Source organism: Manis javanica, chromosome 15, assembly GCF_040802235.1.
Source record: "Manis javanica isolate MJ-LG chromosome 15, MJ_LKY, whole genome shotgun sequence".
Lineage (NCBI taxonomy): Eukaryota > Metazoa > Chordata > Mammalia > Pholidota > Manidae > Manis > Manis javanica.
Window position 1 is genome coordinate 83,968,776 of NC_133170.1, and position 14,241 is coordinate 83,983,016.

General features: G+C 45.6%; 1 gene segment (V, D, J or C); it reads left to right on the forward strand.

Moving 5' to 3' along the window:
- The first annotated feature begins 11,260 nt into the window (after positions 1 to 11,260).
- Positions 11,261 to 14,208, forward strand: LOC108394466 (immunoglobulin lambda variable 6-57-like). The segment is given in 3 exon segments: positions 11,261 to 11,309; positions 11,433 to 11,773; positions 14,143 to 14,208. Coding segments are annotated over 3 exon segments (456 nt in total).
- Positions 14,209 to 14,241: the final 33 nt, after the last annotated feature.

Sequence of the window (14,241 nt, forward strand, 5' to 3'; positions counted from 1 at the left end):
TGAATAATATTCCACTGCACATACAGATTACATTTTGATTATCCATTTATCTGTTGATGGACACTTGGGTTGTTTCCACCTTCTGGCTATTGTGAATGATGCTGCTGTGAACATGGGTGGACAAACATCTGTTTGAGTGCCCGCTTTCAATTCTTTTGAGTATACACCTAGAAATAGAATGGCTGGGTCCTTTTATCATTCTGTTTAACAGTTTAAGGAACCACCGAACTGTTTTCTGTGGCAGCTGCATCATTTTACTTTCCCAGCAGCAATGTACAGCGTTCCAAGTTCTCCATATATGCACCAATATATGTTCTTTTCAGTTTTAAAAATTATAGCCATCCTTGTAGATGTGAAGTGGTATCTTACTGTGGTTTTGATTTGCATTTCTAATGCAATGATTAATGATGTTGAACATCTTTTCATGTGCTTATTGGCTATTTATATATATTTTTGGAAAAATGTCTATTTAAGTCCTTTGCCCATTTTACACTGGATTGCTGTTTTTGATTTGTAGTTCTTAGATATCCTAGATGTTAATCCCTTATCATAGATATAGTTTGAAAACATTTTTTCCCTATTCTGTGGGTTGTATTTTATTTCTCTTGATAGTGTCCTCTGATAAAATTTTGATGAAGTTCAATACTTTTTTCGTTGCTTCTGCTATTAGTGTCATATTCATCACCAAATCCAATGTCATAAAAATTTTACCCTATGTTTATAACTTCATCTTTTAAGTTTAGGTCTTTGAATCATTTTGAGTTAATTTTTTGTATATGGTGTAAGAAAGTAAGGGTCCAGCTTCACTCATTTTCATGTGGATATCCAGTTTTTAAGCACCAGGTGCTGAAGACTGTTCTTTCCCATTGAATTATCTTACACCCTTGCAAAAATCATTTAGCCTCATCTGCAAGGGTTTGTTTCTGGGCTCTCTGTTCTATTCCATTGCTCTACATGTTTGTCCTATGCTAGTGGTACACTGTTTTGATTACTGTAGCTTCTTAAGTTTTGAAATCAGGAAGTGTCAGACATCCATGTTTATTCATCTTTTCCAAGATAGTTTGGCTATCCAAGGTCCCTTGAGATTCCATGTGAATTTTACGCATATGTTGTGAAATTATTAGCACAATAAGCTAATGAACATATGCATCACCTCACATAGTTACCATTCTTTTTTTGTGTGTGCATGTGTGAGAACAGTTAAAATCTACTATCTTAGCAAATTTACAGTATGTATTATTAATTATAATCACCATGCTGTACATTAGACCCCAGAATTTATTCATCCTACAGAACTGAGACTTTGTAACCTTTGACCAACATTTCCCTACTTTCCCCCTTCCCCCAGCCTCTGGTAAGCACGATTCTGCTCTCTGATTCTGAAAGCTTACCTGTTTTGTGTTCCTCTAGAAGTGAGGTCATGCAATACTTGTCTTTCTGTAGCTGGCTTACTTCACTTAGCATAATGTCCTTCAGATTCATCCATGTTGTCACAAATTGCTGGATTTCCTTCTTTTTAAAGGCAGAATAATATTCTAGTGTGTGGGTGCATGCTACATTTTCTTTACATCCATTCATCTGTCAGGAAACAAACACTTTGATTGTGTCCATATCTTAGCTATTGTGAATAATGCTGTATGAGCATGGAAGTGTAAATAACTGGAGATATTACTTCATTTCTTTTGGATACATACCCAGGTGTGGGCTTGCTGGGTCATATGGTATTACGTACTGTTTTTCATAATGGCTGTACCAATTCACATTCCGGTCAGCAGTGCGCAAGGATTCCTTTTTCTCCGCATCCTTGCCAATCCTTGCTATTTCTTGTCTTTTTGATGATAGCCATCCTAACTGGTATAAGGTCATATATCCTATTGGTTTTGATTTGCATTTCCCTGATCATTAGTGATGTTGAGCACCTTTTCATGTGCATGTTGGGCATTTATATGTTTTCTTTGGAAAAAATGTCTAAGTCCTTTGTCCATTTTAAAATCAGATGATTTGTTTTGGGGTTGAGTCGTATGAGTTCTTTAGATATTTTAGATATAACCCTTTACCAGATATATAACATAAATACTTTCTCCCATTCCATAGGTCGCCTCTTCATTTTGCTGATTGTTCACTTTGCTGTGCAGAAGCTTTTAAGTTTAATGTAGTTCCGCATATTTATTTTTTATTTTGTTGCCTGGGCTTATGGTGCCATATCCAAAAAAAATCACCGTGAAGAGCAATGCCAAGGAGAGTTTTTTCACTGTATTTTCTTTTAAGAATTTTCAATTCAGGTCTTAGAGTATTTAATCCATTTTGAGTTAATTTTTGTGAGTGGTATAAGGTGGAGATCCACTTTAATCATTTTGCATGTGGTATCCACTTTCTCCATTCCCCAGCACCATTTATGAAAGAGTCTATCCTTTTCCACTGTGTGTTCTTGGCATCCTCATTAAAGAGTGATTGACCATATATGCGTGAGTTTATTCCTGGGCCCTTGATTCTGTTCCATTGGTCTGTGTGTCTCTTTTTATGCCAGGACCAGACTGTTTTGCATACTTTAGCTTTGTGATATAGTTTGAAATCAGGAAGTCTGATGCCTCCAGCTAAGTTCCTCTTTCTCAAGATTGATTTGTCCTTTGGGGGGCTTTTGTGGTGAGACTATTTTTTCTATTTCTGTGAAAAAAAAATCACTGGAATTTTAATAGAGATCACATTGCACCTGTAGATTGCTTTGGGTGGTATGGGCATTTTGGTGTATTAACTCTCCCAATCCATGAATGTGGAATATCTTCCCTTTATTTATGTCTTCTTCCATTTATTTAATCAAAGTTCTATAGTTTTCAGTGTACAGACTGTTCATCTGCTTGGTTACATTTATTCCTAAGGATTTTATTATTTTTGATGTTGTATATGGGATTGTTTCCTTTATTTTCTGGATAGTTCGTTGTTAGTGTACAGAAATGCAACAGATTTTTGTATGATGATTATATATACTGCAAATTTACTGAATTTATTAGTGTTAATAGCTTTTTTTGCTGAAGTCTTCAGGATTTTCTAAATGTAAGATCATGTCATCAGCAAACAGGCAATTTTATTTTTTCCTTTCCAATTTGGAGGCCTTTTATTTATTTTTTATTGCCTAATTGCTCTGGCTAGGATCCCCAGTACTATGTTGGATGGGAGGAGTGAGAGGGGACACTCTTGCCTTGTTCCTGATCTTAGAAGAAAAGCTTTCAGGTTTTCACCAGTGAGTACGTTGTTAGCTGTGGGTTTTTCATGTGTGGCCTTTATTGTGTTTAGGTAAGTCCCTCCTATACTTATTTTGTCGAGAGTTTGAATTTTGTCAAATGCTCTTTCTGAATCCGTGTCTGGCTCTGCAGACAGGACCACTGTCAGTGAGTCACAAGCTCACTTTCTCAGAACGCCGCTCCTCGGTCTTGGGCTCCATCACGGCTTCACAGTCTCCTGCTGGGATCCACCGCTGTCCGTGGATGGCCACCAAATCAATGTTGATGAGAAGGGATCCTCGTGGGGGAACTTCTATTCTGCCACCTTGTCGATGTCACCTTGTGAACCCCCCTATCTACCACTGTGAAAATATCCTTCTCTTAACGGAGCATTTGCCTGACTGTTGCTAACCTTCCAGAGCCTAAGTTGGTTCAGATGGCTTCTCTGGGGGTTCCTCTGGGGGCACAAGGGCTCCGTGTGTGCTGCTCGGCCGTTTTGCTCATCATCTCAGTCCTCAGGATGGAGCTCCCTGGAGTGAGGCGCCTTATCGGGTCATTTTGCTCACCCCCTACCCTTACTCTGGGTCGAGCGTTCATCAGATCTGTTCCTTCTTCTGGCCTGCATTCAGCTTCTGTGTACATTTCTGACCATTTAAATGCACAACAAGGTATAAAATTGATGAGAAAAGAAGCCTCTGTGGGAGCTGAGTGGAAAATCTAATGTTTCTCAGTTAAGGAGAACAGTAGACCTAAGTTACCTAAACCTTAATGTAACATTAAAAAAAAGCTCCTGCCCAGTTCTGGGGGAAAAAAAAAATTAAGCCTGGTCTCAAAACAGGGCAAGGAAACATCACTTTTTAGAGATACCTGTGAACCTGGGGCCCAAAGGCCTCATGCCGCACGAGGAAACCCACTGGGGAAGCACTTGGCAAAGCTCCCGTGAGATGACACACGTCCGTGCTTCCCTTCGCCACTAAGTTAACCCACCGAGCAACAGGTTTCCTTCAGACCATTTTTGTTTCTGAATAAGGGTTCCTGTTGGGGATAACATCGTCCTCCACCTGTAGGCCTGGGGTTCTGGGCCTCCGAGCCCCCCCGCCCCCGCACCGTGTGGGCAGAGAGCTCAGGGCACAGCCTCCCTGCCCTCCAAAGCCTTTGCCCCCCCGGGCTGTGTGCTTCCCGCCTCCCCAGTTCCTGCGTCTGTGCATCCGCGTACTCACCTACTCTCACCTCAGGCCCAGGGACAGAGGAAAGAGGAACAGGAGGCCGTCTGGGCGTACAGGCCCTGGATGCTGACCAGTCCGGATGCATTAATGAAGTGACTTTGTGCCCTCCGAAAGAGGAGCACGTTCCCCTGCCTTCTCTGGGAGGCCTATATGGAAGACTTGGTTTGAAAACTGCTTTTGCACGTTACAGGTCTGGGTCAGTCCTCGGGGATGGTTCCATCCGTCTCCTGTGCTCTCATGTCCCTACTGCAGTCACAGTGGCTTCCTGTCTGTTACCTGGCCTACCACTGGCATTTACTAGAGGTTCCTTAAACAATTAGTGAATAAGTGAATGAATGCCAAGAGCTCTGTGAGGTGGGCTGTTTTCAAACATTTCCTACAGAAGGAGAAAAGAGAGTCCTTACATCCCTGACCTTTCCTTGAGTTTTACCGTCATAATTCCACCAGATGCCACCACATTCCCCAAAAACAAAGCTCAGGGTTTTTTTTTTTCTCAGTCTTGCCCCTTTTCAAATGTTTCCTGGGCTGGTCATGATTTCCCAGCCTCAGCACTATTGACATTTGGGCTGGATGGTTTTTGTTGTGAGGGGATGTCCTGGGTATTGCAGGGCATCAGTCAGCACCCCTGGCTACTGCCCACTAGACGCACCAGCCACCCGTCCCTTTCCCCCACGTATGACATTCCCCCAAACTACCTCTAGTCATTGTCGGAAGTCCCCTGGTTTAGAGCCATTGGCAGCCACCCAAACTCACCATCTTTCTTTTTCTTTTCTCGCCTGCCAGATCCATGTGCTTACGAGCCTGGTAGATTCTACTCCTCATCACGTTTCAGTCTCCCCTTGATTTCTATGCCTTAGACGCTATCGCACAGCCATACTCCCTCCTTGCTGGGTTTCTCTAATTTATATTATACTTAAAAAGCTTCAAATATGGGAACCTGAGTATGTCACTGTTTAAAATCTTCAAAGTCTCTCCCGCAAACAGAGTCCCAGACCCCAAGGTGACACACAAAGCACCCTGTCCCCACCTCCCCCCATCACAGGATTCTCTCGTTCCTTTATCTCTTCACCCTCCCCCGTCGCACCACCTGCCACCCTTGGCACAGGCAGACTTCTGCCACCTCTCGGATGTCTTTAGATCCTGAATGCCGCAGAGGTTTTATGCCTCCTATTTCCTTTTCTTACGATGTCTTTTCTGCTATCCCTTTAATATCTATTCCACCTCCTCTAGGAACCCAAATATAAAGAGTCCCACAGTAAGGGGCTGTGTTAGTTGTTGCCCATTAACATTGATGTAAGGCCTAGACTAGTGCCCGGCACATTCCCAGGGAGGTGGAACTGGTTCTAAAGGGATAGAAGAAACGATATTGTAAGAAAAGGAAATAGAAGGCATAAAACCTCTGCGGCATTCAGGATCTAAAGACATCCGAGAGGTGGCAAAAGTCTGCAGGGTGCCAGGAGTCGTGAAAACAACGTGCCCTGCAAGGTGAAATAACCCAGTTAAAAGGAGGAAAGCCCCAGGACTCAGGTCTTTAAGGCGGGGGCGGCGACTTAACCAGCAGGGGGCGCTGTGGGACTAGCCGTGAATAGTCGGCCCTCAGCCGCTCCCAGCAGAATGCCTCCCAGGCGTGAGGACAGAGACTCGAGTTTACTGCTGGGGACTTGGCAGCTGTGTCCTGAGGAAGGGCATCTGTGGAGTCCTAGGTGATAATCTGAATTATTCAGCAGAAGCCTGAGTAATTCCAGCAGAAGTCTGGGAGCCCTGCTAGCTTTTTCTGGAACTTTTACTGGTTCTAAAATAAGCCCCTACGTTCTGTAGTCTTCTGTAGTTCAGTTTTCTTTGGATCCCAAAATGCATCATTAATATAATATAACAATATTATAATGTAATGTGATATGATATGATATGATATGATGTGGCTTTCAGACTGATTCTCTGGCTCCAGATAAGGTAGCTTGGCCTCCCTGACCGTCACTGGTCTGCGGCCTGAGGATGAGGAGGATCTATGGCTGCTGAGCATGGGACAGCAGCCCAGAGCTCACATGGCAGTCGTGCACATAGGGTGATTTCTCTGTATGTGTGTTCCTGTTACAGCCTCTGTCTTTCCACACACCGTGTGCAGTGTCTGGAAACAGCAGGCAAAGTTGGAGCTGTAGGGACACAGTTTACAGAGACTGACGCTTTGAGAAAAATGGTGGTCTTCCATTGAGAAAAAAATCTAGGTGTTAGGGCATCACTGATCCCATGGTTGATTTTCTGAGGCCTCTTTTCACTCTATTGACACAAGAAAAATTACAGTATAAAAAGACACTGCGCCATGTGCTTAGTATTCTTTAGCACAGTAGCCCAAGGGTGTGGGCCCTGTAGCCAGGAGGGGGTGCCATGTGATGTCCTGAGTGTGCAGATGTGCCAGGCAGCTGGACCACTCAGTCGGCTCTCGGCGATGTGGGCACACTGCGCCCTCACTGATGGGTGATTTTCTGCCACCTTTGATGCCTCCGCCTGCCGCCACCGTCCCACAAGCTCCTGGGTCTGGCTGTCTTATTGCTTCAGATATGGGGTCATCTCCTTTTTCTTCTATAGAATCTTTGCCCAAATCTGGTCCAGGAAGGGCTGATAGACAGTGAGGATCCAAAATGTATGGGGATAGAGCAAGTCTGCTCCTAGGAGAGGCTGCCTGGTGGGTGAGACACAGCCTGGGGGCAGAATCCCCACAGCTGAGCTTCTGGACGCAGGGCTCTGCGGCATCTCCTGCACATCCCAGAGCTTTTTTCCCTCAGTCTTTTCTAAATGAGACACTTGCCAGGGGTTTAGGTGAAGGGGTCCTTGGGGTCATACAGGACCTGCCTTTCTCCTCTGGTCTGCGAGGAGCCAGTTGGCTGTGATACCAGATGCAGAACCCTCTGGCAGTGGATGGGTCACTTGGTCACAAGATCACCACCTTCATCCTGAAGCTCTATAAGAGTGATGGTGTCTGTTCCCTGGCTTTCAGCCTGAGGGGAGACTGGTTATTCCTACAGACCTGGAATCAGAACGTCCGAGCTCACACTGTGCTCTGGGCCCTGCGGAAGTGGGCCAGCACATCCCTTCTGCATTTGCCCAGCCATTTGTTCCCTTATCACAACCTGCCATCAACACTATCTCACTGGAGGATTTTTCCACTGTCATCGCTGCTACGAGCGCCTGAAGATCTAAGGCATCTGGGCCTTTGAGGGAGCTTTGGGATCCAGGTAGGAGGTTGCGAGCCCCAGGGGACCCAGGCCAAGGAGGGCCAGTTTGAGAAGGCAGGCCCGCTAATGGGAGCAGGCCTGTGACTGTGGTCCCAGCTGAAGACCAGAAGCAGCCCTGCCCCTTGTAGCTTCGGCTGCAGCCCCACTTGTCTGCAGTCCTGCTACCAGCCCTTTCTGCCAGGACCTGGTAGCAGCCCTAGCTATAGGTGCCCCTGGTAGCAGGGCCCCTGAGCTAGGACCTGACTGTGGCCCCTGAGGTAGTCCCAGGACTTGGGTCAGCCCTGCTCTGAGGTGGCCTGAGACAGTTTGTCTACCCAGGGGCCTGCCCAGTAGGGGCCCGAAGCCACATCCATAGGAATTCCTGGTAACAGGCTCACCAGTCTTGAACCCAACTGTGGTCCCTGAACCAGGCCTATGAACCAGCTCCAGATCTGTGGTCCAGAGGCAGTCCCACCAAGCCAGGGACTAGCCACGGACCTTATGGGAGCATGCTCAGGGACCAGGTGGAAGGCACATCTGACTGTGCCTTTGGTAACAGGCCTGCCAGTCACGGACCCAACTGCAGACTTGGCAACAGCAATGAATCTGGGCTTCAGCCTGACTTGACCACAATCCTGGAGGTAGTCCTAACAGGTCAGAGACCCGGTAGGAAAAGTCTTTACCTGCCAAAAAAACAGACTGTAAAGACTGGAAGAGGTGTCTGCTCTTTCAAAGATACAAACATCACTGCAAGGCTACGTGGATCACGAAGATTCAGGTAAACAAGACACCACCAAAGAAATGAACAAGGGTCCAGGGACTATCCCTAAAGAAATAGAAATCCATGGATTGCTTGACTGACCATTCAGAATAATCATCTGAAGCTCAATGAGCTGCAAGAGAACAAAGATAGGCACCTAAACAAAATCAGGAAAACAATGCATAAGTGAGAAGTTTAACAAAGAAATAGAAACCATAAAAAAGAACCAAATAGGAACCCTGGAGCTGAAGAATACAATGGTGGAACTGAAAAATTTAGTGGAGGACATCAATAGCTGACTCACTCACACAGAAGAAAGAATCAGAACTCAAAGACAAGTCATTTGAAATAATTGGTAATTCTACCAAGCATTAAAGAATTAATGTCAATCCTTCCCAAAATCTTCCAAAAAATTGAAGAGAAAAGAACACTTCCAAACTCATTTTATGAGGCCAGCATTGCCCTTTCACCAAAGCCAGAGAAGGCTACTCCAGGAAAAGCAAATAGCAGGCCAATATTCCTAATGAACATAGATGCAAAAATCCTCAACAAAATATTAGCAACAGCACATTAAGAGAATCATTCTCCCATGGCGAAGTGGGATTTATCCCCCAGATACAAGCACGGCTCAACATACACAAATCAATAAATGCGATACACTACATTAGCAGAATGAAGGATAAAAATCATATGATCATCTTAATAGATGCAGAAAAAGCATTTGAAGAAATTCAACACCCTTTCATGATAAATGCTCTCAATTAAATAGGTATAGAAATAATTTACTTTAATGCAATAAAGGTCGTATTATGACAAGCCTATGGCTAACATTATGCTGAACAGTGAAAAAAACAAACGCTTTTCCTTTAAGATCAAGAACAAGGCAGGGTTGCTCACTCTCCCATCTGCTGTTCAACGCAGTAGGAGCCCTGTAGTCAAAGCAATTAGGCAAGAAAAAAAAGAAGAAAAAGAAATAAGACTGTACAAATTGGAAAAGAAGAAGAAAAATGATGTTTATTGCAGATGACATGATCTTCTATGTAGAAAACCCTAAAGACCCCACCCAAAAAACTCAAGGTTTTCTGAAGTTATATATAAATGTCCAGAAAGCATATGAAAAAAACGCTCCACATCATAATCCTTAGAGAAATGCAAATTGAAACTACAATGAGGCATCTGCTGCTATTAGGATCACTGCTATTAAAAGACCAAACAGAAAAATAACAAGTGTTGGCAAGGATGTGGAGAAATTGGAATCTTGCACATTGTTGGTGGGATTGCAAAATGGTACAGCTGGTATGGGCAACTTAGAGGTTCCTCAAATATTAAAAATAGAATTATTGTATGATCCAGCAACCCCACTTCTGGGTATACATCCAAAAGAATTCAAAGCAGGGCCTTAAAAACATATTTGTACACCCATGTTCTCAGGACCACTATTCTCAGTAGACAAGAGGTGGGAACAAGTCAATGTCCATTGACAGATGGTTGGATAACAAAATGCGGTACACATAAGGGGAGATGCAGGTCAGCCCTGGAAAGAAAGCAAATACTACACGTTGCAACACGAATGACTAGTGTGCGAAGTGATTTAGTCCAGACACCAAAAGACAGATACTATATGGTTACACTTACATGAGGTCTGTAAAGGAGTCAAATTCATTGAAACAGAAAGTAGAATGGTTTCAGGGCCTGGGAAGAGAGGGAAATGGAGAGTTGTTTGATATAGAGTTCCAGTTTTTCAAGATGAAAAAGTTCTGGCAATCGGTTGTACAACAATGTCAATATACTTATACTATGTCAGAACCGCTAACTCTGATCACATAATTGCCTTAAAAAAAAAGAGGCTCAAACTGGGCTTAAACTATTCAACACAAAAATAAAACAGTAATGAATAAAATAAAATACAAATAAAATAGTAATCCCCAACTGGCCCACAAAATAAGGAACCTCAGATTTATATGGACTCTTTTCTGTGCCCTGTCCAGACATCCAGTAGGGCACTCGCCGTGTAGATCATCTCCCCAAAGCTCCTTCAAGTTCATCTGGTCCTGCTGACTTTCCATTCTAACATCTTAACATCACATCTTCATGGCACCTGCTGATCATGGGCTCTAACTGCCTTGGCTTCTGATTCAGACCCAGCCTGTCCCCTCCGTGCCGCCCTAGAATCTTCCTCCCCTTCTGGTGTCTTCTGAAGAGGAATTCCCCCCTCTTCCTGCCTGAATGCCTAGGTTCCCTCCAGGGAATGGCTCATAACCCACCCCATGTGGTCCCTCCTGCAGAAGGCAGAGCCCTTGCGTCCTCATCTTTCCAAATAGAGCTCATTCTCCTTGTGATGTTTACAACCCCCAATAGCACAAATGACTCTAAATGTCTGCACAAGAGTCACGGTCCTTGGACCATGTACATAGATATGAAGGTTTAAATGCAATGGGTCATAGGATGTTGTGCAGAGACACCCCTGGACTCGGGGCTGGAATGGTGAGGGATGCGGACTGGGGAGGGCAGGGGCTCTGAGCCCAGAGTGGACATGTGTCCTGCCTGCATCCACCACAGGGCACGTGGCCTCCACACGGGCTCGCTGCTCCCCGTTTTCTCAGCTGGTTGCCCTGCCCACCACTTGCAGGTGTTGCTGTGACCTCACAGGGGTTAAGAATGTTCCCTCCGCTATAGTTTTTCCTTCTCACTGGTGGGGTCAAGGCTGGGGGTGAAAGAGGGCTTTGCACAGCCTCCAGAAAGGGGAAGATTTGCATGGAGACCTCCCCACTGAGCTTCAGAGGACACATAAAGGGCGCTGAGGCCTGGCTGTGGGGCTCAGGAAGCTAAGTCAGGGGTGTCCCCACCATGGCCTGGGATCCGCTGCTCCTCCTCACGCTCCTCGCTCGCTGCACAGGTGGCTGCCTGCAGAGAGTTGTGGGAGGGCGTGTGGCTGTTACCAGGGCTGAGGCCCCTGCCTCCTGCCTGGGGACAGGGTCATCTCTGTCCTCACTGTGCCCATGTTGCTCCCTCCTTGCAGGGTCTTGGGCTGAGGTGAGGCTGACTCAGCCCAGCTCGGTGTCGGGGTCTCCAGGGCAGACGGTCACCATCTCCTACATCCGCAGCAGCAGCGGCAGCATTGATGACTACTACATATATTGGTACCAGCAGCACCCAGGCAGGGCCCCCACCACCGTGATCTACAATGACGACCAAAGACCGTCGGGGGTTCCTGATCGGTTCTCTGGCTCCGTTGACAGCTCCTCTAACACTGCCTCCCTGACCATCTCTGGGCTCCTGGCCGAGGATGAGGCTGATTATCCCTGTCAGTCTGGTTATGACAGTGACTATAAGCTCACTGTGCTCCAGACCCATGGGGAAGTGAGACCCAAACTTCCCAGAGCCTGCAGATCCTGTGTCTGCCCTACATGTGTCCACCCAGGGGGAGGGCTGTTCTTTCCTGTCTCCTGCTGGAAGGTTTCCATGGAGATTGTATGTTTGTGAGTCCCTCTATTTTCTTTTCAAAATATGAATTTTCCTTCCATATCCTGATGGATGATCTCCCAGTCCCTCTACAATCACTTCATGGAGATGATGGAGTTCAAACAGGGTTTCTGAAACTGGGCATTACTGCCAAACTGGCTGGATTGTTCCCCACCGTGGGGGCCGTTCTGTGTGCGTAGGATGCTTGCAGCCTCCTTTGGGCCCCATATCAGTGGTGCCCTACTGCTAAGACCTGACTCACAAAACACTTCCAGTGATTTCCAAATATCCCCCAGGGGTGGGGGCAAAAACACTCTGGTTTTAGAAGTACAGGTTTAAAAAAGCATGTTTTCAGCAGTCAGGAAGCCTTCAGCTTTGAATCCTGTTTATGTCGTTCAGTTAGACGGAAGGCTCGATGTATCATCTGTGTGTGTTTCTGCTTTCCCATCTTATTCAACACAATATCGCATAATTGAAACGGTTTTCTTATGGACAAATAGCATTCTAAGCACCATGAGGTCCAAGAAACTGCTACCCAATCACGCAGAACCTCCTCCCAACCAAACTGTGGAGTACCATTTTTGGTCATGCTAAGTGTGCAATTAACACTTTTTGTCTTTATATGGAGCACATAAAAATATAACAGAATTGCATGGAAACCTCCCGCCTTATTCTCTCTGGGAGCATTTCTCAAGCACAGGATACAAAGATGAAGAAAGACACAATAAAATTCTACACTTCATAGTTTGTATTTTATGGGTATGAGCAAATTGATAAGAACAGCAGCATGGATGCGTCTGTAACAACGTCCTTTCCTTCACCAGAGTGTCCGGGTTCAAATTTGGGCTCTGCCTCTGTTATGTTCTATGCAAATTTTGGTCCTTAGATCTCCACTGGTCCTTTAGGTCCTTAGATCCACAATGTGGATATTCATAGTTAAGTGAATTAAAATTAAGTAAAGTTGGAAGTCCCATTTCTCCTTCATACTAGCTGCTTAATGACTTCACAGGCCTCGTGGCCAGCATGTTTGAGGGTGCAGACATGGAGCGTTTCCACCATGGAAGGTGGGATCCTACCAGACAGGAGGAGATGCTACGGGACAGGGCTGATGTGGGCAATTCACTTAGCATTTTTCTTAAGTGTGTTTCCTCGCCTGCAAAACGGGGATGTCTAAAACTCTAAACTAATACTCTTCACAATCCCCAACACCCCTCTCTGTGGGAGCATTATACTGTGCCTCCCCACCCTCCAGAACTCAGGAGTGATCGTGTGGTGACCTTTGGACTGTGAAATGAGCAGAACTGGCATGTGGAATGTTTGAGCAGGAGCTGTTAAGAACCAGCATCTTGCTTTGGTAAGTTCTCTTGCCTGGTAGCTATGAGATCGGAAGCGTTCCCAGTAGAATCTTCTCTGTCAGCTGTGTCCTGGGATGAAGTGGCCCAGAGCCACAGACACTCAGGGTTGGAAATGGTATACAAGTGAGAAATAAACTTTGGATTTTGTATGCCCCTGAAATATTGATGTAATTTGTTACAGCAGCGTAACGTAGCCTACCCTGACTGCTGTAGGAAGTAGAATCAGACGTGGGATGCTGAAGTGAAAAATAATGAAATATGTAACACTGGCTTTTGTGTCAGACAGTGGACATTGAGTAGACTATTTATGAAGGTTGTAAATATGGTTTTCCATTTTATTTATTGGCAAATATTCTACTGAATTGTCACCTGTGAAACATGGGAGAGGGAAAATAACTTTAATTAGCTGTGGCTGTAGGTTAAGAGGTTGGAAAACTGATGAGAAGCATGGATTAATTCCTATTGGGGTAATTCGTAACTTAATACTTTTAAGAAACGTGCTTAGAAAAGAGCTGTCTCTTCCCTAAGCAAGATAAAAGCAAGAAAGAGAATCCAGAAACATGGAGAATCACAGAACTGTGGGGGGCAAGCTGTTCTCAACTCCACACATTTAAAGATAAAATGAAAATCTTTCAAGTTAAACATTTCAGTGTCCAAAGGAAGGCACGCGGGTATGCCTCAGATCACCAGGGAAGGCCGACGTGCCCCCTCGCGCCCGCTGGTGTCCTGGGCCCGCTGCATGCTTCCCGCGTCCTCACCCCAGGGGCCCACTGGGGGTGCTGCCCACCAGACGCCTCTCCGAATCATCCTCGCCTATGGATTTCCATCTGCTTCTTCCTTCGAGCCTCTTTCCTCCCACGCTGGCCTGGGCCCCCCACCCTGTCCCCTGTCCCCTGACATGGCCCCTCCCAGGCTCGGGCATCCCGGAAGCCGCTCTGCTCCTTCGCTCTGAGGCGGATTCCCTCTTGCTCTTCCTAAGAGGCCCCTCCCTCCCGTTCCTCCCCGGGGAGA